The sequence below is a fragment of the Paramisgurnus dabryanus genome, chromosome 3, assembly GCF_030506205.2.
Source record: "Paramisgurnus dabryanus chromosome 3, PD_genome_1.1, whole genome shotgun sequence".
NCBI classification, from domain to species: Eukaryota; Metazoa; Chordata; class Actinopteri; order Cypriniformes; family Cobitidae; genus Paramisgurnus; species Paramisgurnus dabryanus.
Window position 1 is genome coordinate 23,888,769 of NC_133339.1, and position 26,222 is coordinate 23,914,990.

Genomic DNA, 26,222 nt, shown 5'->3' on the forward strand with positions numbered 1-26,222 from the left:
CTTTGGCAATTCATTTTTAGAAATCACCGCTTTCAAAACTCGTTTCACATTCAGGTCAATTACTGTCCTTATTTGAGGTTCATAACGCGTTGCTGAACTGATAAGAAAGAATCTCGCGATCTATTCTGATTGGCCAAACGGCGCGAAATGAACCAATCAAATCCTAATCCGATGAATTGTCCGCCGTTGAATTAGGCGTGGCCTCGAAAAACATCGCATAGCGAGAACCAATCAGATGAAGAAGAAATCAGCCAAGGCCATCGTCAGATGTCGGCGCAGAGAAAACAGGAACGGCTGAAAGAATAGTGAAGGAGTGAACGAGCACGCTGCGTGGAGGAAAAAGTGTCTCTTGCAATCACCTCAGCTGTCAACAGACTGAAAGAGGCTTGCGATTTATGAGACAATAGCCATTCTTCTGAATCATACTAACACTGGTAAGTACGTTTTGCGCCGAGCAGTTTATTAGTTATAAATAAATAAATAAATAATACATAAACAAAACGGTCTCTGTTTAAGAAGTCGATTTATCCATAAGCGCATTAAATGCATAAAAAGTACACTGATGTTATGTTAAAGTCAACTGTAGTGATCGTTAACGAACCGTGACGTATCTTATTTGGATGTATTATCATTCATTTTTGTTTTGATTTAGATTTGGTCGCACATAACAGATCAGCATGGAGACAGGTTTTACCGGTTCTTACATATGATGTGAATGAATGACTGGTCAATTTAACGTCTTTCACGTATACGGAAGTGTGAAGTGCTTGTTTACTTTTTTATTTAACAAAAAGCATAGCATTAAAACACATGAAATTGGTAATTTTTGCGTTCTTAATGCTTATTTGTTTTATTTAATTTCTTGAGTAAGTTAAAGAGTCAATACATTGGTTATTAATAAAGTCGCATCTTTCTTGAAAAGGTTTTTCATAAGAGAATCCACATCCTTACATGATAAAGTATTTGCGTGATGCACACGGATGTGGTAAGAATAAGTCACCCTGCTATTTTAAATAACCAAGATAATCGATGAGGATAGAAATATGTTTGGGTGACGTCATCATCCTGCGCTTAATAAACTTTGTCGGTTATGAAACCGATAGCAGTTATGTGCTCGTTTTAAACTGAATTCCTCGTATCAGCACCATCAGATCAAGAAAATGGAAACATTGAAGTCGTTATAAGATCAATGTGTGGCGTTCGTGAAGAGTTATAAGATCGATATCTTTATAGTTTGGTAGATGCTGCCCCGCCCATCGCCGCATCCTTCCGTAGTGATGGATGTGGTCTGGGCACAAATACTGCTACTGTTATGGGAGTGAGGGGAAACACAGTCATATATCAGCTGTTTCACTGTGTGCTTGCTGTCCTGAGACGAGGACTACCAGTAGGCCGTAAGATCAATACTAAAACAATATGCAGCAGCCTCCTTCAACGAAATGAAATGGCCATGTACCAAATCGAGAGATACACCTTGGTCTTGCCCATCATCCTTCTTCCTCACAGTCATTTACCACGGTATATCTCTATAGCTGCTATAGTTATTGTTATCACTTTAAACCTCTTCCAACCTTTTATAGTATTTGTTGTTTTAATTTCTTTTGAGAGATGGGATGCAAATTGACACCTATCCACAGTAAAGGGAGTTTATACTATGGGAAACATTGTTGCTACTTTGCAATTGTTCTGTCTAAAAGACCACTATCACACAAACTAAAGTGCTGTCATACTCTACATCAGTATAGCTGTGACTGTAAATAGGTAAATATATTTTTGGAGTAAGAACAAAACTGTGATCTGTCCCAGTGCTGTTATACTAAATATATTCACCTTGTCATGAAATGCCACTTAGCCAATCAGATTAGAGGATGAAACTAGGGCTGTGCAATATATCGAAATTATTGAAATACAGCAGATGTGCACATGGGAGAAGTTTGCAACAACAAAGCTTTTAAAGGTTATGTTCAGTCAAAGTTTTAGCAAAGAGCAGTCGTGTGTGTGTGTGCTCTAACGTGTGTAGGATGATCAGAAAGAATATGAAACGTATGTTTGTTATATAATTTTCAGGTTTACACACATATTTGAATAATTTTGCATAATCATACAGCCCTAATGAAAACGAACTGTTGTGTAAAGGGGGGGGGGGTGTGCGCTACAAGCTTCTGTATTCTGTAAAACAGATTGCATCCATTCCTGTAAAGGTCTTCGTTAGAGGTGCCTTTAAAGAGCTACTTAAGACGAGCATAACTGATGTCCATCATATATGCAGAATGATTTCAAGTTTTGTTTATGTGACGTTCAGCATAAAACCTATCAACCATAGATAATGGATACGGATGTGCATGTAACTCTTTAGAAATGCATTGTTATGCTTTATGATGCATTTATACTGTACTTTGAACATCTTGTTATTTTAGAAGGTGTATGCTATCTCTGTTTGGCTTTATTGTTGGTTTTACAAGTCCAGTTATCTGTTGTATTATGGTGTTGCATTTCCATGCAACTACAGGAGCCAAACCAGTGACTCATCTGTTTCCTGATGCTGATGGTTTGCAGCTCATAGATATATAGATGGTTGATTGTGACCCAAAGAGTGCTAGTTTAGATGCGGTAGATTTACTCGATCATAAATGTAGATATTTCAGTTGGCATAAATTTTCATCCTTGCAGTGCTGCTGAGTCAGGAAGTTATTTTTTTGTGCGTGTGTCTAAGATATGATTTACTAGTTTTCTGCTGAACTGGATGCTTATCTTAAGCATCACTTCCTTTATTGACTCTTGCCATAAGTTTTAAAGAACCTTGTCAGTTTTACAAGAATGCAATATGTCTGCAGGTGACAACACCCCACCTCAGTATGTGCCATTTGCCTTTTATGCAAATTAGGTCTCAATTTTAGCCTGCAGCAGTGGTTATTAAATTGACTGAATGAAAAAAAAATGTATTCGATACCAACTTGGATAAATGCCAGATTAAAAAATATGAAAAGGAAGAGGAAGGAGGAGGAGGCGGGTGAAGATGTCCTCTTTGCTCATTAGTAAATTGCTTGGGTCAAAGACCCGACTGTCTTCTGACTGAACATTTTGTGCTTCTCCATCCATGCGTTGTTCCAAATCAGATTTAATTAAAGAAGGTCATTGGTGAAAACTGTGAGGTAGCCTATTTCAGACACTATTTTAGACACAACTTGTTAATGCTAACCTTACTTAAAGCAGTCAAAATGGAAAGTAAAAACGACCAAATAGTAAATGCTCTCTCATTTGTAAGTGGCTTTGGATACAATCATCTGCTAAATAAATAAATAAATGTAAAATTTAAACGTGATATAATTTAAAACTAAGACATTTTTGTGACTGAAGCAGCTCAGTCAGAACAGTGAAATGATAAGAGCCGATGAGGATTCTGTTTTGTCAGCAGATAAAATCAAGTCCCTGATGCCTCTTATTTAGATATTTGGTCTCTGTTGGTCTCAATCGGCCTAGTGCAGCCGTAAGAAATAATTATATAACAATATACTTTTGTGCTGTAAAGAGGTATCATTTGCTTTCTTTTTTTTTACCCATCTGCTTTTGTTCACTTTAAAAACAGCAGTAGTAAAATCAGCTTGTCTTTTTTCTTTTTCATCTGTAGTAGATTTCTCTACATTTTTTTTTAAAGGCTTGTTATAGGGTCATACAGTGACCTCGCTGACAGCCTGGTACTTCACTTGTGCTGCACATCCTGTCACGGTTCAGAATGAAACCACAGCCTGCCAGTCACAACTGGGTGATTCTCGCAAAATTAGACTTATGAGGTGTCATGAAACATTTTGGTAAAAAAAGTAAATGCAAAGTAAGAGTATCAAAATTAGAAGCATACAGTTACAAACATCTCTTCATGGACTATTTTGCACATGAGTTCAAATGACATCATACAAACCAATTTTGTTGTTTTTTCCACATTTAAGGGGAAAATTTTCATTACCGCAACATGTCCATGACTGGATTTGAGTTCTTTGACATGGAAATATTTATAATAAAAAATAAAAAGCTTCAGTGCATGTTATACTATAAACATTTACAGTAAAGAAACATGTGGTATTTGGTGATCATTGGTAAATGTAGAGACAATACTAAGGAATATAAATGTGTCCATGAATTTTCAATCATTGTTAAAGTCCTCAAGGAACTAACATTTTCAAAAAAATAATTGTTGGAATTGTTTTGACACTCAAGATGGCTAGGTAAGGACTGCGGTAAGCAGTTCTTATTTTTTTTCTCTCCAGATAAAATAGTTCCTAGACAACTTTTTAGTTCTCATTACCAAAACATAAGTGTGTGAATGCATATATTTAATGTAATATCATGTTGCGGTAATGATAATTTTTGATAATGACACGGCTCAACATAAAGGACTGCCCGGTGACCCGGGGCAAGCGTGAGAGACGTTCGGGCCAGTAAACAGTATTGTCACTTGCCCGATTGGTCCAGTGCTTCACCCTAAGTCACTAAATATATTTTCTGCCTGTAGCCGTATGTCTGCATGTATAATTATGTGACAAACACTGATAATTTTTTTTTGTGGGGCCAGTGAAAATTTTAGCAGGGCAAGTGAAAACCTGAACCACTGGCCCGACCGGGCCAGTATAAAAAATGTTTGCGTTGAGCCCTGAATGATAATCTAAAAAAATTTAAATAATTCTATAGGAAATATTTTTTAAATCCTTTTAAAATAATGGTTATAGTAAGTTCATATATCAATGTTGTTTATCAGTCTGACTGCAGGAGAATCAGTAGCTTAATGGAGAGCACAAAGTCCATTGCTAATCAAGTTAGAGCATCAGACCTATTTTTAGCCCACTTCCCTGATTTGGTGAAGAGTAATGACGGGGGGTAAACTAAAGGACAAAATGTAATGTAATATAAGCCAAAGAAAAATTTCTGATTGTGCCGAGTTGTAAAGATTAATTCAACACCACTATATTATATGTTGTTGTCTTTAAATCTTTTAGGTTTCCTTAAACATACTTTCTGGTCGATGGGAAACTGAATGGATAAGGAAACTTTTTCATTTCATTATATACTGCATAGGACAGATATAATGTTATCTATTAACTGCAAGCTTTATTTGACTTTCCCCCTGTCTGCTTTTGAGAAAATTAAATCTCTGTAGATTGTTAATTTCTTCTTTTTTGGCATTTCGAGTTGTGAATTTTTTATAATGAACTATCAAAACAACAAATGTTCTATTCTGTTTTGTTTGTGCACACAGATATGGTTTGTAAAGCTGTATTTCATTCTTGCGTCTCTTGGTCTCATATGGCTGACGGTAAATTAATCTCTCTGTCTCTTTCTCTCTCTCTTTACAGTGATTTGTGTGATATAGCACCATGTCAGCGAAAGCAATCTCAGAGCAGACAGGGAAGGAGTTTCTCTATAAGCACATTTGCACTACAGCTGCTGTACAGAACCGGTTTCGCTATGCCAATGTGACACCAGAAACTGATTGGGAGCGACTGGTTCAGGATCATCCCTGGCTTCTGACAGAGGTAACGGTTGGAAATGACTGATACGAAGTCTGTCTTAAAAAAAAATATATATATATATATTTAAAATGTCTCCAGAATGTCCCTTTCTCTCTGTTTATCTATGTATATATATACATCTATATCTCTACAGTACATAAATAAATACATACATACATACATACATACATACTATATATGAGAGACAGACAGACAGGCAGACAGAGATGGAACAGATCATTATTGTAATCTATATAGCTACACTATATAAAAAATTCAGAAAAAGTAATTATATGGAGAGATATTGAGGGCAAAGGATAACAGTCAGTACCTTACGACTTCTCTAGAAGATCAAGTAAAGCAGGTAAAGCGAGCATAGCAGAAATGTCTCCAATGACAGTACAGGGACAGTTCAGCTTAATCACCTATATAGAGGAGCGCAGAAGGTAATCCTATTAAATATGACTTGAGGCTTTCTCTCGATCTCGCGCTCTCTCTCTCTCTCAACTTTTAAATTATTATGTGAAAAGAATGCAAAACAAAAGCTACTATTCTCCTGAAAGTAATGCAATACATTAATTTGTACAGTGTATACATTTATTGTGTTGTTTATTATGTTTCTGTCCAGAAATTGGTTGTTAAACCTGATCAGCTGATTAAACGCAGAGGGAAGCTGGGTTTGGTGGGTGTAAACCTGGACCTGAATGGTGTGAAGGAATGGCTTAAACCTCGCCGTATGCAGGAGACTACGGTGAGCACATACACAAATACACAAACTACTACTTTAGTCTCAGCTTTTTATTTTGCTGACATGGTAGACCTCTTGTCCCTGTGGAAATGAGTGAATGCATTCATCTGTGTATGTGTGTTGGTGTGTGTGTTTGTACAATTCATTCATTCTTCTTATATTCCTTCCTGCACACATTGTTGCCTGAAGGACTAAATACATTTCACAAGCTATTACTGAGAGAGAGAGAAACACAACCAGACATCAGAACAGGCAGAAATAAGATTATATTGTTCTTTTAGATCCTTAGTTACTGCCACGAACTCTTTCTGTCATTATTTTTTTTCTTTTGATGTCTGTCCGCAGGGCCTCTAACACATTATTGTTTCACCTTGTCATTTATCGCTGTTATTCACTTCCTTTCTGAAATGTCACCTTGCTTTTCTTCTGTCTAGGTGATTTCTGGCCTATTGGCCCACTGTTGTGACTGCATCACAAATGAGAGGTGTGTGTGTGTGTGTGTGTGTGTGTGTGTGTGTGTGTGTGTGTATATTTTAAGTGAGTCCCTAAACGCTGAGGTTCAGTAACTTCTCAACACAAGTGACCAACACAAAGCCTTTCCCTTTGTATAAACACTTTTCCTCCTCTGGCCTCTTCTCTTTTTATCTCTTATATAATTCTGCTTTGTATTGTGTTTTTTTATTAGAAGCTTTTAGACCAAAGGCTGTTCTGAAGTTTAACCCTTTAGGAATGTATACAAACACAACACGCACGTTTTAAAATCTGTTTCTGTTTCTCAGGTGGGGAAGGCTAAAGGGATACTCAAGAACTTCCTGATAGAGCCTTTTGTTGCCCACAAGCAGGCGAGTATAAATGTGTTATGAAAAGAAAAATTAAAATAAAATTATTAGTGTTCTGTTTGTGCTTTATATGAGGTTTGTTTGAGAGAGATGCGTAGACTTTAAAGGGACACTCGCTAATTTTCCAGCTCACCTTGAGTTAAACATTTGATTTTTACAGTTTTGGAATCCATTCAGCGGATCTCCAGGTCTGGTGCTACCACTTTAGCATACCTTAGCATAATCCATTGAATCTGATTAGACCATTAGCATTGCGCAAAAAAAATAACCAAAGAGTTTCAATATTTAGAGTTTTCCTATTTAAAACCTGACTCTTCTGTGTACTAAGATCGATAGAAAATTAAAAGTTGTGATTTTCTCAGCAGATATGGCTAGGAACTATACTCCCATTTTGGCGTAATAATCAAACTCTTTGGTTTTTAATGCGATGCTAATAATCAGAATAATCAGATTCAATGAATTGTGCTCAGCTATGCTAAAAGTGGTACCGCCAGACCCGGACATCAGCTGAATGGATTCCAAAAAAAGCTAAAAATCAAGGGGAGCTTGAAAATGGGTATATCTTAAAAAAAAGTGTCTCTTTTAACTGTGGAAAAAATCATGTAGACTGAGTAAGGGACCTGAACCATATTGAGTAGCTAGAATTTAATAAATTCAAAATTAGTGTTGCAATTGATACATTGCTTTATAGACCCTTTTACAGTTGGTAAACATTGTGACGTATTTGTGTGGGCAGGGCTTAGCTGGAGGCAGAAAGAGCCGCAGAGGCTATGTTGACAAGCTTAAACGAGCATGTTTTAGGAGGGATTTATTAAACATGGATGCAGAATTAGTTTCGGATCTGTCCGAATATGTACAGTCACTGATTCTGCGGGACCGTGACAGGTATTTTTGTAAATTAACTCTTGCGATTTTAACCAGGTTTTAGATATTTCATAGACAACATATGAATTACTTTCAGGTGGATTTGGGTAATTTTGTCTAGGCTTACTGTCTTATGTAACTTATCACTGGGCTAACTATGATTAGCAATGTGGATTATTTTAAGAGACTATTCAAACGATGGCATACACATCTATCGCTGTATGTTTGTTTAACATTTAAGCTAAACAATAGCGCGGTTGGCGACTTTTCACCAATAAAACAGAAACTTGCTGATTTGTACTAGATAAAACCAACACAACAGTACATATGCATAGATTATTTAACCTGATATGAAGTGTGCACTGCAAACACGAGTATTATTTATGATCGTCTCCGTCTAGTCTGTGCGCCGTATTGCATTCAACCACAATTGTCTTCTTGATATCTGTGAAGAAATGTCTGCCGGGATCCGGTAAAACTTTATTTTTGAACCAAAAGTGCTGTTCCTTCTAATCTGGCAGCCAAAAACACAACGAGATGACATTTTAAAGTCAAAAACTCAAACTTTTAGCGCGCCGGCTATGAGTTCCTACTTATTTTTTGCCTCCAGCTAGAGCGGTGACGTCACAGTGACGTGGGCTGTAAAAGGGTCTATTATTTACATGGTTGAGCATTTTAGTATGATATTGTTAATACTATCTAAAAACAATATAGTTTTTGTTAAAAACTGTAAAGTTGTACTTAATGATCTGAATGATCCACAGGAGGAGGAGTTTTATGTGTGCATCTATGCCACGCGTGAGGGCGATTACATGCTCTTCCATCACGAGGGTGGTGTGGACGTGGGAGACGTGGACTCCAAAGCCCTGAAACTCCTGGTGGGAGTGGATGAGAAGATCACCCCCGAGACAGTGAAGAGTGAACTACTCAAAAATGCTCCAGATGACAAAAAAGAGTGAGTCAGACTAAGATTGGGACTCATCAGAATGTGTAAAATGATACATACACATGCTATGCTAACCCCACAGAAGAATAGGAGCTGGGGAAACTAAAAGCTTTATCTGGAATGAATTATTAATGACTTATTTTAAGTGAGTCCCTAAATGCTGAAATGGAGTTTAATTTTGAAGTGAGGTTGTATGTCAGGTTATACTTGTATGCAGGTAATAATGGGAGTCGTAAAGAATGGGAATAATTAAGCAGCACATATTGGTATTGTGTACACACAACAGTTCTAGTTTGGTGGCATATTTTAGGGATTTATTTAAAACAACAACAACGTGGCATTTATTCCAACAAAACTTATTGCTGTACTGTCATCTACAGAATTATTTCTACAATTTCATTGTAGGCCTATTTAATACATCTCAATACAGCTGTGTTAATTTTGAGGTGGACGCTTCTGAAAATGACAACCATGAATAAGTCAATGAGTCAGATGGTTGAGGTCACTTTGACTGATTCAGTGAGTCAAAACCCAGATATGAGTTATTTGTTAATTTGTTAAACTAGCCATACGTCATTGTAAAACAGTACTTTATTGCCATGATACTGGATAGCAATGTGTGATAGCGAGTGAGAGAGACAAGAATGTAAAAACATAAGTGAGACGCCCTTGGCAATGCATAATGCAGGCTGAAGCTGAAGGCTCTTTTATCCATTAAACTAATGAAATCTTTTTTTCCGTCTCCACCCATCCCACAGTATTATTCAGTTCACGTATGTGAACGCCTATCTGTCATTTTAATAAGACACACACACACGCATATACTCACAGCTCGCTCTGTCCAGGTTTACTGTCTTGGCTGACATTGAGATTGACTAGGAGATTGTTTGGCAGCAGCAAGTATTTCTCTGTCTGTCTCTCTCTCTCTCTCTCTCTCTTTGTCAATTTTATTGTTGTTCTTAGTCACGCACACACACACATCATGTTCAAAAATTCTGGAAAATCTGCACACGCAACTCTCTCAAAATGAGAGTAATGTTAGTGAGTAAATGTAATGATTCACTTTCATCTCATCCCACGTTGAAGCTGTCAGACTGATTCATTGAAGACTGCTCATGGGTTCTCGTGGGTAATTGGTGTTCTGTGGACTGTGAGCCAGCAGTCTGTTTATTTATTTTTATTTTTTTATGAGGTGGATGACAGATGACGTGCTCTCGCTCTCTCCTCCCTTTCGTCTCACTCTTTCCCTCATTGCTCCAAACACCAGCTGTTGCTGCTTGAACCAAAACTGATTCTCCTGCTAAATTGGGCATCATTACCACACAGCCTATTTACCCTCCAGTCCAGTTGTTAAGACTTATACAGTTTTTCTTTATTAGTTGTATTGATTTTGTCTTCAATGCTCTTGGGTGTGTTCAGACAGCTGTAAGTGCTTAGGTTTTCAGGAATTATTTTGTTAATCCTGTATTGTAAGATCTGGTTGTTTCAGTTTAACTTGTTTTTTCTGCTACTGTAACCAAGCTCTGCAATACCTGAAGAAAAGCTATTTATAGCAGCACACAGGGATAATCTTTCATTCAAATTCACAGTTTCAAAAACCCTCCAAATAAATCGGTCACTGGAAAAATGTCTATTCGTAACCACTGTCTGTAACTAATATTGCATCCCAAAACTAATATAACAAGGAAATGTTTTTTTTGTCTTGTTAGAGTGTTAACAAGTTTCCTGGTGGGCCTGTTCAACCTGTATGAAGACCTTTACTTTACATACTTGGAGATAAACCCTCTTGGTAAGTGTCAAAACCAGCCCATCCCACTTGTTAGACAATAATGGGTGTTTGTTCTGAAGTTCTTCACATATTTCACATAGTCCTTTAAAATTATTTTCCAGATTTTATTAGTTTATTTTTTTCTCTTTACATATATAATTATTAATAAAAAATATATTACTTAAAGTCACCATGAAATGGAAACTGTGATTGTCGTCTTTTCCCTATCGTTACATAAATCTGAGTAAAAGGGCTTCTGAAATGAGAAAAAATGTAGAGCGGGACTTGATTTCTTTTATTGAGAATTGTGGCTGTTTAAATAAACGTAAGAGCTGTCAAATTATTAAGATATTTAATCTAGATGAATCACATGACACTCATGAGTTAACTCGTGATTAATCGCACATTTTTATCTATTCTGTATTTACCTAAATTTAACACTTTTCAAGTTTTTAATACTCTGATGAACATGGGCATGAACAAATATGGGTGCTTTTTGCAAATGTATGTTAATTATATGTTAAACTAATTGATTGGGCACACAAAAAGTTAACAATATCAATATATGTTAAACTTCTTTCTTTTATTATTTGATTGATATTGAGACACATACAGTTTTAAGATCTACTGTAATGAGGATCTTACACATCAGATATTTTTTTCCCAACAGTTAATCAAACATTTACTTAAGACATAACGGCTTCTATCTGTGTGAATTCTTGTCAAAACAGATATTTTTAAAACTGTAATTAATTACAGTATTTCTATATGTGCGCATATCAGGGTCACGTGCCTGTGTGCATTTTTTAGATGTATCAGTCAGCGCAAGGAAGATTGTTTTTGAGTCTTGTCGTCGCTCTTAATAACTTTTTAAACATCAATCACGTCCTGAACTTTATATCTCTTAATAACTATTTTAACATTAAAGCAACACTTTGTAGTTTTTTTACCTTTAAATAATGTCTCTAAAATAATTTCAGTGATAGAACAACTTTTAACTGGACAAATTGTACTGTTGCTGCAACCTGAGCAGCCTCCTAGCTGCTACAAGCACACTCTGAAAGTGGCGGTGGAGGGTAGAGCACACAGCCCCGCCCCTCCCCCTGCCTGCAGAAGAGTGTCTGATACCAGGCACTACTGCGCTTTTCAACCACATGGGGGAGCTGTAAGTCATTTTTACATGGAAACTACATAGTGTTGCTTTAAGCAAGTCCTGCACTTTATTTTCTAATTCCTGCATGTTTTAAAACCGAAACCAAAACCTCAGATCCGCAAGAGGATGGACACGCATTATTTGTATTAGTTGAGCATTAAGGACGTTACACCTCTCAGAAAACTTACAAATAAAGATCATTTTAGACGTTGAATGACTATTTACTGTCTAAAACTGCATCTCAATTTATCCAACAACATGCTTGGCCAAGGGTCAAACTATTGCGCGTTGTGTTAATCGGACGGAAAAAAATGAGTGTCGTTATCGTTCAAATTAATTTACTCTAACGCGTTATTAACGTGTTAATTTTGACAGCCATTCCTCATGACAGAAAGTAAAGAGAGGTTGTTTCGAGGAGGGGAGGAGATTAGCATTTGTATTAAAGATAATGAGGCCACAAAAATTTTGTTTTTAAATAATGATGTGCACAGATGTCACCACAATATTTCATAATTTTTTCATAAAGTTTTTAATTTCAGTTTCATGGTGACTTAAATAATAAACATGGTGTAATGTTTTTTTAAGGAAATGTTTGTTGGTTACTTTGACAGCATCAAACAGCATCCATGTTAATTCATTAGCATCACTTTAATTACTTCAGTATTTGACAGAATCACTGTGTACCCCACAGCATCTGTTCCTATCTGAGTTTTTTTTTACTTCGGCATTAAACATGCACATGCCGCTTGCTAAGAAATCCCAGTGTTATATGCAGTATCCTTGTGGTTTATTCCCACTCTATTATGAAAACAAAGCATGTTTGCTATAAATTCAATGGAAATAGTGTTTGCTATGGACTTCATACCTTAATGCTTACGTGATAAATATTATTATATTCATTATTTTTATATTAATTAAGAGGGTTTTAGGCTCTTCTTAAACAATGTTCACCCAGTAATAGCGCATGGCTTCTTGAGACACATTGCTTTTAACATTTGCATGTATGGATGCTCTTTCTCTCTGTTAGTGGTCACTAAAGATGGAGTGTTTGTGCTGGACATGGCTGCTAAAATCGATGCCACCGCTGATTACTTGTGTAAGGCCAAATGGGGAGATGTTGAGTTTCCCCCACCCTTTGGCAGAGAAGCTTATCCTGAGGTAAACAAAACGGTCAATATATCTCAAAGATCTGTCTTTTTCATCCCTGAATAGCTTTTTCACTTCTCTTTTTGCTTCTGCTATATTGGCTTACATTTACATTAAAAAGAGCATGATTTAAAGGGATAGTTCACACAAAAATGTAAATTCTGTCATTTACTCACCCTCATGTTGTTATTTTGATTAATGATGGTAACCACACAGCTGATGGTACTTATTGACTTCCATAGTAGAAAAAACAAATACTATGGAAGTCGACTGTGTGCAAACCATCAGTAAATGATGACAAAATTGTCATTTTGGGGTAAACTATTCCTTTAATTAATGACTAGAGTTGGCCCTTCTTAATCCATTTTGTGACAATACTGTCTATGTGGTTTAAACCATATGGTATATTTTTCTGACTAGCATACACGTTAACTTCCTGTAGGAGGCATACATAGCCGATTTGGATGCTAAGAGCGGTGCCAGCCTCAAGCTCACTCTCCTCAATCCACGTGGACGAATCTGGACCATGGTGGCAGGGGGCGGAGCCTCTGTTGTTTACAGGTACCAATTAGAGTTCTTCAAAAGAGTCTCACATGACCTTTGTGACCTCGGTGTGTTAAAATGAAGATTAAAGAATACACAGATACATTGTTAAAACTCTGTATGTGCTAAATCTCAGTAGTAGCCGTTAAAGATGGAGCTGTTGTTCTTTATGGACTAGGAGATAAAGCAGATACCTGTATGAGTCAGACGATCTTTACCCTGAGTAATAATGGCAGTTTCCCATCTATACCAAATGAATGTTATCTACCAATACAGCGTCTGTCTATCTATCTCTCTCTTTCTATCTCTCTCTGGATGGAGGGAGGAGATGGGGCAAGATACAGCATTGGGAGACTAATTAGGATGTGTATGTGTGCTTTCCTTTGAGAGTACTGAATAGGATCCAAAGCCAGATGGTTTTCTCTTTGATGCACAACCTATAAAAACAAATGAAACAGAATCTAGATTTAACGGATCGTTTGCTTTGATCCGTTCACTCTGGGATTTCGTTAGTATTTTACAAACATACAGTTTCCTGCTGGATTGTAAGCTATGTTTTTAAGTCTACATTTAATCATTTAGCAGACATTTCAAATGTTATTACAATTGAGAGAGCATTTAACTTTTTTCTAGTAGTGAACAATAAACTTAACTTATATGTTAGCTAGGGAAGGTGACATTTTTTGTTAATTTATAAAATGTTTTTTACTGGCAGTGTCTGAAGTAGATAATAATTAAAGCCACGATATGTACGATTTTTGTAATAAAATATTCAAAAACCACTTGCACAGTGTGATATATTTAACGCAGTTGTGTACGTGTCTTATCTCAAAAGTTCCCAAGTATTTATTAATCCAGAGAAATTCCTGTTTTAGATAATGTGTCATCCCTTGTCTAACTTGTAATTGTCGCCCTTTTGGTGACCTAATTTCCACGCTTTAGTTTCTGGTTGTAGAAACTGTAAGCAACACGAGTGGACAAATAGATAAGTGGTGGTTATTATAAAGCATCTAACACACAGCTTTTGTGCTTTGCAGCTAATTCATTAAGATGGCCTTAAATAATATGATCAAACATATAGGTAAAGAAAAACATTGTCCCACATCTCCCATCGTTCCGCTATGTTTCATGTCCTTTGTTGTTGTGTAATAGCGATTTCTAATGGTAAAAAGTCATATTGTGACTTTAAAGGTGACATAGAATGATTGAACGGAGTATTTATCCTTGTTCTGTGATGTGAAATGTAGACAAAACTTTCTTTGTTTGGGTCTGTAATGCCTTAGAACCTTCTTAAAAACCTCTCTCAAATAGCTCTATTAGGGTGGGGGATTTTAAACAAGTGGTTTTGCATCTATTTGGCTCCCCCTACTGGCTTAACTTGCAATCTCATTACTGATTGGCTGACTTTGCTGCCACTCAAAAAATGTAGCCAATTATTTTAAAGTGGAGGGGCAGTGAGATGCCTGTGATGTCATAAGCATCAGTTTTTCAGATTGGGCCGTTTTCTGGCTGACATTTCTAAAAGAGGAATTACTATTAGACTGAGATGTTTAGCATGTTTAGCACTTTTTGTATGTTTGTGAATGTGGGTAGACAACCATTATTCAACAAAGACAAGGTAAAAATGGTTTTTCATTCTCTGTCCCCTTTAAGTCTATAGTAATTTAGTTACTATATAGTACATCATATTATTAAACATGTTATATATAACATACTGTATTTTTCTCTTTCATAGTGACACAATATGTGATCTGGGTGGAGTCGATGAACTGGCCAACTATGGTGAATATTCAGGTGCCCCAAGTGAACAACAGACCTACGATTATGCCAAAACCATACTGTCACTCATGACCCGTGAGAAACATCCCGATGGTATGCCCACAAACATTTTCTTCTGCCGTTTTGTCTATACCAGGTGTCTCCAGGCGAGCTACCGTCCTGCAGACTTCAGCCCCAACAAAACTCTGTTATTATCAAGCAACCCTGAACACATTGAGTAGCTGCTTCAGCTGTGTTTCAATGGGGTTGTAGCTAAAATCTGCAGGACGGTGGAGACCCCTGGTCTATAGTGTATGTGTATGATGTTTCTAATGTGCCATTGCTTGATAGGTAAAGTACTGATCATTGGAGGCAGCATCGCCAACTTCACAAATGTAGCGGCAACATTCAAGGTTGGATCATAGTCACTCGATTTTGCATGCATATCTGTGTTAGATAACCACATTAGGTTGTTAATTTTTTTACACTTCTCTGTTGCATGTTTTTTTTTAACTGTTTTTGTGTGTATTAGGGTATTGTCAGGGCCATCAAAGATTACCAGGACCCTTTGAAGGAGCACGAGGTGACTATATTTGTCCGGCGTGGTGGTCCGAACTACCAGGAAGGGTTGAGGGTGATGGGGGAAGTTGGTGAGTGTGCTTATTGTGTGCACATTTGTGTATTGTGTTTGTTTATGTACAAGAAGCTTGAGTCCATGTTAATGTCTTGTTTGTGTGTGTGTGTGCAGGAAAGACCACTGGTATCCCTATTCATGTCTTTGGCACTGAGACCCACATGACGGCTATTGTTGGAATGGCATTAGGCCAACGGCCAATCGAAACACAGCCTCGCGGTGCAGCGCACACGGCCAACTTCCTGCTCAACTCCAGTACTGGTACCACTGTGAGTCATTGTGTGTCTAATTCTGAGTACATTTGCATTAAACCACTCGTAGCCTAAAGCATACCATTAAACAAGATATTCCAGAGTGCTCACTGTAGTTTTGTTTTTGGAGATCAGATCATAAAGATCAATGTTATTGTCCTGCAAATGTAAAATCCTGATCAATATAGCTTTTAATGTAACTATTAATCTCTGTTGAGATTATCTCCTGGCTTAATTTGTTTTTCGGACAGCACATTGAAATTTGTATCCTCCAGTGTACCATAAACTAAAATATAATGCTGGGCTGCTATCTTGCGTTTTCTCACATCATTTCTTTTACGACTCTTTCAGACTCCTGCCTCCACCAGATCGGCCTCTTTTTCTGAGGTCAAGACTGGAGCAGAAAGCTCATCAGCTCATAAAAACAAAGCTGGAGCTCCACCAGGTAAGCAACGTGAGGCACCTACTGTAATCACAGTAATATAATAGATTTATGGTGCAGGCCAATGCTAGGAACGGTCAACTAAAAATAAGGTTTATAAAATAAATATTTATTGTGTTAATGTTTAATTTCCTTCCCTTTTTTCCCTTTTGTTCCTCTTTTTTTGTTCCTCTTTGACCCTTTATTTGTATCCTCTAGCCAAAAGCACCACTCTGTTCAGTAACCACACTAAGTCCATAGTGTGGGGAATGCAGACACGGGCGGTGCAAGGAATGCTGGACTTCGATTACACATGCTCGCGAGAGGAGCCATCTGTGGCGGCTATGGTTTACCCCTTTACGTGAGTTAATTCAATTAAAATAAGATGCTCACTCTATGGTATGAAAAACTGGGATTTATATCCAGATTCTCCAGATAAGTATTACCCTACAATGTGTATGCATTTGAGGCGCTCAGATGCAAAAGCCACTAAACGCCACCTTGACAATGATATAAATCGAATGCTTTCGCCACATTATTTTATGCTCATCAAATACCTTCGCTTCAAATCTCAGCCTCAGGCATTTATAAATAAATCTGCTAAACACCACGTTGATCCACGAAAGATGAATTTCAATGATTGACAGCGTCCCTTGTGAGTACCTGAATACAACCCGGATGTGGCAGTCATTTGTATTACAGTGCCCCCTAATGTGTGTTCAGTTTTTTACATTCTGACTGTTCATTTTTCACAATGTTTCTAGTTGCGTCTTTAGTGATTTTGCAACGGTTTACTGTGTCTTATCCAAAGATTTGGATTTTTAGAGGTTTTTGCCAAAAAAGTTAGAGGGTTTTGCAGCTAAAGGCAGTCAAATTTGTTAATTTTCAATGCAAGACATTTCAATTACCAACTAGTAACCATTTCATTGCCACTTTTTGCATCTGAACTCCTCATATATAAATGTAATTTTTGCTTTATATCAACATGCAATATTTCTTTAATCAGTGGAGACCATAAGCAGAAGTTTTACTGGGGTCATAAAGAGATCCTGTTGCCAGTCTATAAGAACATGTCTGACGCCATGAAGAAACACCCAGAAGTGGATGTGCTTATCAACTTCGCCTCTCTCCGCTCGGCTTACGACAGCACCTTGGAGACCATGCAGTTTCCACAGGTATGAGATCAGTTATGGAGGCTGCTTATATTAATCTTCAGTGATCTGTTTGTTGAACTATTATGTGTGTGTGTGTGTGTGTGTATATACATAAAGATCCGCACTATAGCTATCATAGCTGAGGGTATCCCAGAGGCTTTGACTCGCAAGCTCATCAAAACAGCGGATGAGAAGGGAGTCACCATCATTGGTCCTGCAACGGTATGTGTTTGTTTATTGACTGGGCTGATAAATGAGTGATAATGTCGATTATCTGTAACCTGAATGTGTGTGTTTGTTCCACAGGTTGGCGGAATCAAACCAGGCTGTTTTAAGATTGGTAATACTGGAGGAATGCTGGATAACATCCTGGCATCTAAGCTGTACAGACCGGGCAGTGTGGCATACGTCTCTCGCTCTGGTGGAATGTCTAATGAGCTGAACAACATCATCTCACGCACTTCAGATGGAGTATATGAAGGTGTTGCCATAGGAGGAGACAGGTTTGTGTGTTTTTTAAGGTTTATAATAAGTGATACAAAATTAAAACATTTAATTTACTTATAAAGCTGCTTCATTGATTATCTAACACAAAGCTTTGCAACAATTATGTAATGTCTACAATTATGCTACTATTTACATACAGAATGCGATTAGTTGAATGAAGTAGTGAGCATAACATGTAATTAATCTTATATTCAACCTTATGTGTAGGTATCCAGGCTCTGTGTTCATGGATCATGTGTTGAGGTATCAGGACACACCAGGAGTGAAGATGATTGTTGTACTTGGAGAGGTAAAATATTTATTCATCCCTTTACTGTTGCAATGTGCAACCTAAAGGGTGCAAAGTGTGACTTTTAGTGGCATCTAGTGGTTAGATTGTGAATTGCAACCAGCAGGTCAGTCCACAGCTCACCCCTCCTTTAGTGAAGCTAAGGTGCCACCACAGGAAAAACATATCATCGTTTGAGACAACGTAGTAACGAAACTGACTTTATAAAGCACTTTGTCCGTTTAGGGCTACTGTAGAAACATGACGGTGACTTCCATATAAGAACACTCGTGGTGTATGTAGATAAAAATGTTTTTTCTAAGGTAATAAAAACGATACAGTTCATTTTTTAGGGTCTTTATACACCACTGATTATATAGATATGTATATTATACTGCATTTCTGTCAAGAGATCCTTCTAAAAGTCTAGTGTGGCTGGTGCTTATCTGGCATAGCATAACACTCATCTACAAAGATATTTAGTTTTAGTTTATTTCTCAGCATTGAATTATCTTTGGTTAAAAAGTATGCCATATGCCTTAATGCGGGCATTCCCAAACTGTGGTCCGCGGACCACTAGTGGTCCGTGAGGGTACTGCAGGTGGTCCGTGTAAAGGCAAAATTAAATGTAAAATATTTTTTTAAGAATATGTTTTAAGAATCTGTTGTACTGATGTGATGACCAGTTATAGTTTTAGTGCTAGTAAACCTATTTAGAGGTGCAGATAAATTCAGGACATATTTTATTATGAGTATTATAAGGTGGTCCGCGAAAATTCTTGATTACAAATAGTGGTCCACACACACAAAAAGTTTGAAAACCCCTGCCTTAATGCATGTTCTCTGTTCTTTGCTGGTAGATTGGAGGAACTGAGGAGTACAAGATTTGTCAGAGCATTAAAGAGGGCAGACTCACCAAACCTGTGGTCTGCTGGTGCATTGGAACCTGTGCCACTCTCTTCTCATCTGAGGTCTGTATGACTCACTGACATATTGAGTGGTTATTACTTAACATGTTCCTGTGGCGCAGCTGGCGGCGCATTGCATTAGCTGCACAAAGATTCCCAGGGGATGCACACACTGATTAAATGTACCTTAAATGCACTTTGGTTAAAAGCATCAGCCAACTACCTAAATGTAAATGTTGTGATGTGTGTTCAAATGATACAAGTGAAATAACAGTGATGGATAAAATGTTGTTTATGTATTTAGGTCCAGTTTGGCCATGCTGGAGCTTGTGCTAACCAGGCTTCTGAGACTGCAGTCGCCAAGAACAAAGCACTGGAAGAGGCAGGAGCCTACGTGCCCAGGAGTTTTGATGAGCTGGGCGATGTCATAAAGTACGTAAATCATAAAAACTCAAGCGTGGTATGTGTATTTAACTTAATTGGCATTATGAGGCCTTTATATAACCATAAGTTTGTCTATCTTGTAGATCTGTGTATGATAATCTGGTGGCCAATGGTGTTGTTGTGCCTGCTAAAGAGCTGCCGCCCCCTACGGTGCCGATGGATTATTCCTGGGCCCGAGTGAGTACTAATATATCATGGGTGAGGAAGACAAATCCTCAGTCTTTACTGGAGGTTAAACAAATCTGTATCTCTCTTTCTGCAGGAGCTAGGACTCATCCGTAAGCCGGCATCGTTCATGACCAGTATCTGTGATGAAAGAGGACAGGAACTCATTTATGCCGGCATGCCCATTACTGAAGTCTTTAAATCTGAAATGGGACTGGGGGGAACTCTCGGTCTGCTCTGGTTCCAGAGGAGGTGTGTGTGTGCATTACACTTTATCATGACCTTACTCAGTTAAGGTATCAAGGTTATATTTTCACAGAATGCAGAAAGGTTTTGTGTAGAAAACATGCAAAATATGATTTAAATATATATAAACATTTTATATACTATTTTCATGCATGTTGCAGGCTGCCGCGCTATGCATGTCAGTTTATTGAGATGTGTCTGATGGTCACGGCTGATCACGGCCCTGCTGTATCTGGAGCTCATAACACTATAGTGTGTGCACGTGCTGGTAAAGATCTGATTTCCAGCCTCACTTCGGGACTCCTCACCATCGTAAGATTGCTACATACTCACGGTTTATTAGGATTAGTAGAGTGTTGTTGAGAATCACTGACTCTGGTTGTGTTTTTTTAGGGCGATCGTTTTGGAGGTGCCCTGGACGCAGCTGCAAAGCAGTTCAGCAAGGCTTTTGACAGCGGCATGCTGCCGATGGAGTTTGTAAACAAAATGAAGAAAGATGGAAAACTCATTATGGGCATTGGACATAGAGTGAAATCCGTGAGTAAACCATCATGTATCTATTAAAGCTTGTCGAGTTGTTTCTTAAATGTTTTCAAATGTAGTTTTCCTGTAGTTCAGAGCATTGTTTTAGCAGAGCCAAAGGTAATTGGTTCAATTCCCAGAAACATACATATTGATTAAATGTATAGCTTGCAAGTAACTTTGGATGAAAGCATCTTCCAGATGTGTTGGTTTATGTTTTGCTGTTTAATTTTCAGATCAATAATCCTGACATGCGAGTGCAGATCCTCAAAGATTTCGTCAAACTGAATTTCCCCGCTACCCAGCTGCTGGATTACGCCCTGGAGGTTGAGAAGATCACCACTTCAAAGGTACAATCACTTCTGTGTGTCTCGTGTGATTAAAATATGCATGTCTGTTTGTGAGGTTAACCTGTAGTGGTGCACCACAGTAAAATACCTATGTCCCTATCTTGATCAGAAACCAAACCTCATCCTGAATGTGGATGGATTTATCGGAGTGGCTTTTGTGGATTTGTTGAGGAACTGCGGTGGCTTCACTCGGTCAGTAAACTGCGGAGACACTCTGTCATATTTTATACAAGATTTTTTTGTGTGTGTTGTAAACAACTCTTTCTCTCCTCTCGACAGTGATGAGGCGGATGAGTTTGTGGAGATCGGAGCACTTAATGGCATCTTTGTCCTGGGCCGCAGCATGGGATTCATAGGTCTGTGTGTGTTTATTACAGTGTATCTGTCTGACGTGTATATGACTAAATAATTCAACAATTTCTATTTTGTCTCCAGGTCATTATCTAGACCAGAAGAGGTTGAAACAGGGTTTGTACCGCCATCCTTGGGACGACATTTCTTATGTTCTTCCAGAGCATATGACCATGTAATGATGGAGACTGTTCCAGTTCATCTCATGAAGCGATGGGAAAATGAAGCGTGGATCTTATAGAATTAAAATGTTTTTAAGTGCGTGTAAATGTGTATATGCATTTATGTTTCTTAATGTTATTTTCTATACGTTTTCTTGTGTGTGCAAGTGTGGGAAACTGAATTAATCGCTTTAAACTGCAGTTAAAGCTTGTCCGTAACATAAATTACCTAGCATCAATCATCTCTTGCAAAGTCATTTAACTGTGAAAATACATGAATACATTCCAGATCTCTGTAGTAAACGTGTCTCATGTATATTTAAAAGTATAAATCTAATCATTATGTTAGCGTGCCTACTTAGTAGGTTAAACTAGATTAGACACTTAATGGCCTCTAGCATTGTCTTTCACACAGACATCTATGTAACTATGAGTTTGTGATCCCGCACTTGTAAAGTCACATAACACTAAGGTATCCTAATAGCTGGGCTGGTATTATATTTGGTATTTTGCAAATTGTGCCATCTGTAATTAACCGTTTATTGTTCAAAAAAAGTGCAATAACTATCTGCGTTTAAAAGTGAGCAACAGCTTTATGTGTCTCAATATTTTATTGTCCTATCAATTAATATGCAAGATTAAAAAAGAATGTACCTATTTTTAATAAATGTATACAAATCAAACGAATATTTTGAACATCACTGTTATTTGTAGACGTGCGACCGACGTGCCATAAAATTCAACAATTTTTACAGTCCATCTGCTATTAAACATCTGCACAGTATTTAATTTGTTGCTTAAAATCTAAATCCAATACCGCCTTATTTATTTTCCTTTTACATTTTTTTTATTCCACCCAAGCTTAGCTGTGATGACTATTAAACTGAAGTCTGTTGTAAAGCATATTCATTAGTTGTGTATTGTTTAATGTAATTAATTACAATAAAGGCTTTAAAGGTTAATAGTGAGTGTTTGATGTTGATTGTGTTCAACAAAATGATCAAAAGGAAACTGCCCACCAGATGGCAGCGTGCTAAGGTAGAACGTGTTTGACTTCATGAGGTAACGTGAGAACTGACAGGCTGATGACGTCAAAGTACCGCGAGAGCGGTTCGATCAATCATATGAGAAGGTCTGACTTCGAATTGTTCTCGCGTGATTTCGACGCGATTCCTGCCGTTGTAAAACACCTGAGTCCTGCTTAAAATATTTTTTTCCCAGAAAGCACACAAACTCTCTCCAGATTGTACAGGTATTAGATATCTTTATTTTATTAAAAAATTATGGCCTGTTCGCTCTTAAAACCTGAGGTGATCGATAGTTTGCTGATTAGGTTTGCACCGATACCGTCTTGTTAACCATCTGTTTTACTCCTCAGAACAAACTTTCTGTGTAAGTCTCATCAGTTGACAGTGCTGATCCATTATGAAGGTAATTCTCCCTCTTCCTCGTATTTTCAGTAATTATGGGGCAGTTCCATACCTCACATTGAGTTAACATTGTACCCCTGAGGTGAAAGAAACACACAAAATTTCCCATAGATAAACGATGGGGCGAAAATCCCATAGACGTAACATTGCAAAGAACTTTGGCGAGTCATTTATGTTTCGGCAACGATTTCGTAGAAACATGTAGGTTACTTCATTTGAAGAGGGTGTTAGACTCTTAAAGAACGTACCTAACAATGGGGTGTAAGTTCACCCTAGCAACCACTTTGGGCACCCTAGCAACTGATCCCATAGACTGCAATTATAAAATGCCCAGATAGATGTCAGTGTCATAGATGGGGGTGGGCACGTTTTATTTAGTCATCCATTCAGTCTCTCAGGATCCTTAGAGATATTAAGCCACGCCCCTAAGAACCAGAGTTGAGCACCCTAGCAAACATAAACTCAAACAGTTATATCTTTAAATCTGAATGTCATGGTGACAGGGGGTTGGTTTATATCATTCATGCAGGCAATCAACCTATGGAGTATCATCATTGGTGGATGCCAATTTACTTCTTATCAACCAACCAGAGGTACCCTAGCAGCGGAATAAACAAAGCCTTATATCTCTGCATCAGAACATCGTAGAGACATCGGGGTTTGATCATTTTAGTTGTGGCTTTGATTGTAATCACTGGTGGATGCCAATTCACTCTCTAGCAACCAAACAGACGTACCCTAACAACCGTTAAGCAAGACCTATATTTGGACAGCAGAGTATCATAGATACGTGGGCTTTTCTGAAACATGTTAACATTATTTTACCAGTTTGTTTCCAAAAGCACCTCTTCACATTTTCTTCAGAAAATCTAGTTTACTTGCACCTTTACCTTTAAATCTTTATTTTGAGGGTGGTAAGTGAACTGGTCATTTGTGGATGTGAAAGTTGTTGTGCACTGTAGATGAACATTGGGCAAGTGACTCAGCTGCTGAGTCCGAGAATGGATTTACTACTCGCAGGGATCTGTTACAATAACGGCCTGGGTTTGCCAAAATGATCTGATACATCTCAAGTCACTGCAGGTCATGACCAAGTTTAATTGCATTATTAAGAAGCAGTCTTGTGTTTAAGGAAAACACCACTGTTTTTCAATATTTTTTTATGTTCTTACTTCAACTTAGATGATAATACATAAAATGAGAACTATATTGAATGGCGGAAGAGCACTTAGATTACCTATCGCTCAAACTTCCGTCAATATTACTGCACCCGAAGTTGAAGTGCTGCAAACTACGTGCTCTTCCACAATATAATATAGTTCTCATTTTATGTATTATAATTTTTTATGAGCTTAAAAATCACCACGTTTTATTTTGTGCCACCTTACTCGTGTAACTACTCATGTAACAGACTTTAAATAGGGAAAACGTGGAAATGTTTAGTGGCTTCTAAATTCATCCCTGTTTGGATCCTAAGGAATGAATGGGGCTAGGCTAAATGTTAGCACATTTACGACACGCTGTACAAAGATTAAGTGCACACATTGAAAATAGTTGAAGTTGAAATAAGAACATATTAAAATATTGAAAAATGGTGGTGTTTTCCTTTAAGGGCAAATATAGGCACGTTAATTCCAACATACAAATAGTATTTTGTAAAATTTTGTAGCTTCATTTTGTGTCAGGCTGTGCATAAAAATACAGATTTTGTGTAATTACTTTACTAATTTCAAGGTTGAATTTATGAATTTCACAATGATGGACCAACATGTGCAGTTTTACGGTCTGAGGAATGGTAAGTCAACAATGTAGCCTATGTTAGCGTGACAATTTTGTTCATGTGTAAAACAGTTTTAGGGTGCATTCCTTGATTTCACAATTTTGTGTATACATTTGAAGTGAAAACTAATTGAATTGTTTTCCTATATGTTATCTATGCACACAGTATTCACTATTGTGAATCTAATGGTAAAGGTATGTGTGCAATGCATTCTATGAATCAGGAGGTCAGTGGGAAAAATCTGTTTTAAGATGAGCGAGATGTGCATCTGTTCTTGTGTGTCTCCGTATAGGGGTACACCACTGACTTGCAACTATCTGTGGCTAATAGCAAGCCCAAAATAAGAACAGATTTTGGCAAAGGGCACAGATTGTGATCCCTGCCTGGGGATTATTTAAAGATGCCAGCGTACAGAGAGGTGTGCCAGTGGTGTACAGTGTCTGCAAGCACTCTTCTTGTGTACTGGCTGTAAATCCTTAAAACACATATTTAAAATAAACACTAAAATAATAGCCAGTTTTCAAATTCGGTATCACAGACCCTCTATCTTATTCTAGAAAAATAAGATACTCTCAGTGTATTAATCTGCATTCTGCATGCACTATTGTTTATTGTTTGTATTGAATGGAATATCCTCTAATCCTTAATTCCAATCAAGTATATTCATATCATAAAGCATGAGATATAGGATATAACTGCACTCATCAGGATTTATCAGCAGCTATAGATAATACTTGTGTTGTCATGTGTCGCAACAAGACTATCAGACAGATTGTAACAGTGCTATGCTGCCACTTTGGATCTTGAACAATTTTGCACTCAGGCTATGTTTACATTAATGCGTTTATCCTTTAAAACGCGTTACTTTTGCTACGTTTATGCCTTTCATCTACACTACATCACCGTTTTCGACCCTCATAAACGGATTTCGTTCGCAAACGCTGAAGACCCCGTTTTAGTTTGAGAACTCAGACGTTGCTCTGAGTGTAAATGAACGTAGACGGAGTCTTATGTAAACGAACAGCTGATGTTAACGTGACAGCGCATCATTTTCAAAGTAAAAATTATTTTATTCATGTAAATGTTGGTTTGTTACGGAGGTTTTGCCAAAAATAGTAAACATCTACCAATCAGCTATTATAAACGCTATATCGGATAGTTTTAACATGTATCCTTATAGATAATGTCTGTTTTATATGAATGTTTGAGTATTGTTGGGTTTAATGTGTTTATGTTTTGTTTAAATGTAGTTAGCTTATGAAAGATAGACTGTAATTTTAAATGCCATATAGGCGTTGCAAAGGCCAATATGAAGGGAGAATTGTAATGGGTCAGACATTATTTTCCAGTTTAATGTAAGTTTT

At 37.5% G+C, this 26,222-nt stretch overlaps 1 protein-coding gene across 1 annotated transcript; it reads left to right on the plus strand.

Moving 5' to 3' along the window:
• Nucleotides 1-255: 255 nt before the first annotated feature.
• On the plus strand, nucleotides 256-22,610 carry aclya (ATP citrate lyase a). The gene is made up of 28 exons (XM_065279663.2): nucleotides 256-434; nucleotides 5,346-5,525; nucleotides 6,130-6,252; nucleotides 7,029-7,091; nucleotides 8,717-8,907; nucleotides 10,608-10,687; nucleotides 12,847-12,977; nucleotides 13,408-13,526; nucleotides 15,244-15,380; nucleotides 15,618-15,679; nucleotides 15,799-15,916; nucleotides 16,015-16,169; nucleotides 16,503-16,596; nucleotides 16,792-16,933; nucleotides 17,579-17,747; nucleotides 17,844-17,948; nucleotides 18,033-18,229; nucleotides 18,441-18,522; nucleotides 19,362-19,472; nucleotides 19,714-19,841; nucleotides 19,937-20,030; nucleotides 20,116-20,270; nucleotides 20,426-20,576; nucleotides 20,658-20,801; nucleotides 21,023-21,136; nucleotides 21,246-21,328; nucleotides 21,416-21,492; nucleotides 21,572-22,610. Exons 2-28 carry the CDS (start codon nucleotides 5,367-5,369, stop codon nucleotides 21,664-21,666), a joined length of 3,279 nt encoding a protein of 1,092 aa, XP_065135735.1. The 5' UTR covers nucleotides 256-434; nucleotides 5,346-5,366; the 3' UTR covers nucleotides 21,667-22,610.
• Nucleotides 22,611-26,222: the final 3,612 nt, after the last annotated feature.

Coding starts and splice junctions, on each gene's coding strand:
- aclya (XM_065279663.2), top strand. CDS start 5,367: ATGTCAGCGAAAGCAATCTCAGAGCAGACAGGGAAGGAGTTTCTCTAT. Junction 15,381..15,617: donor CCGTGAGAAACATCCCGATG/GTATGCCCACAA, acceptor ATTGCTTGATAG/GTAAAGTACTGATCATTGGA. Junction 17,949..18,032: donor CCATCATTGGTCCTGCAACG/GTATGTGTTTGT, acceptor TTTGTTCCACAG/GTTGGCGGAATCAAACCAGG.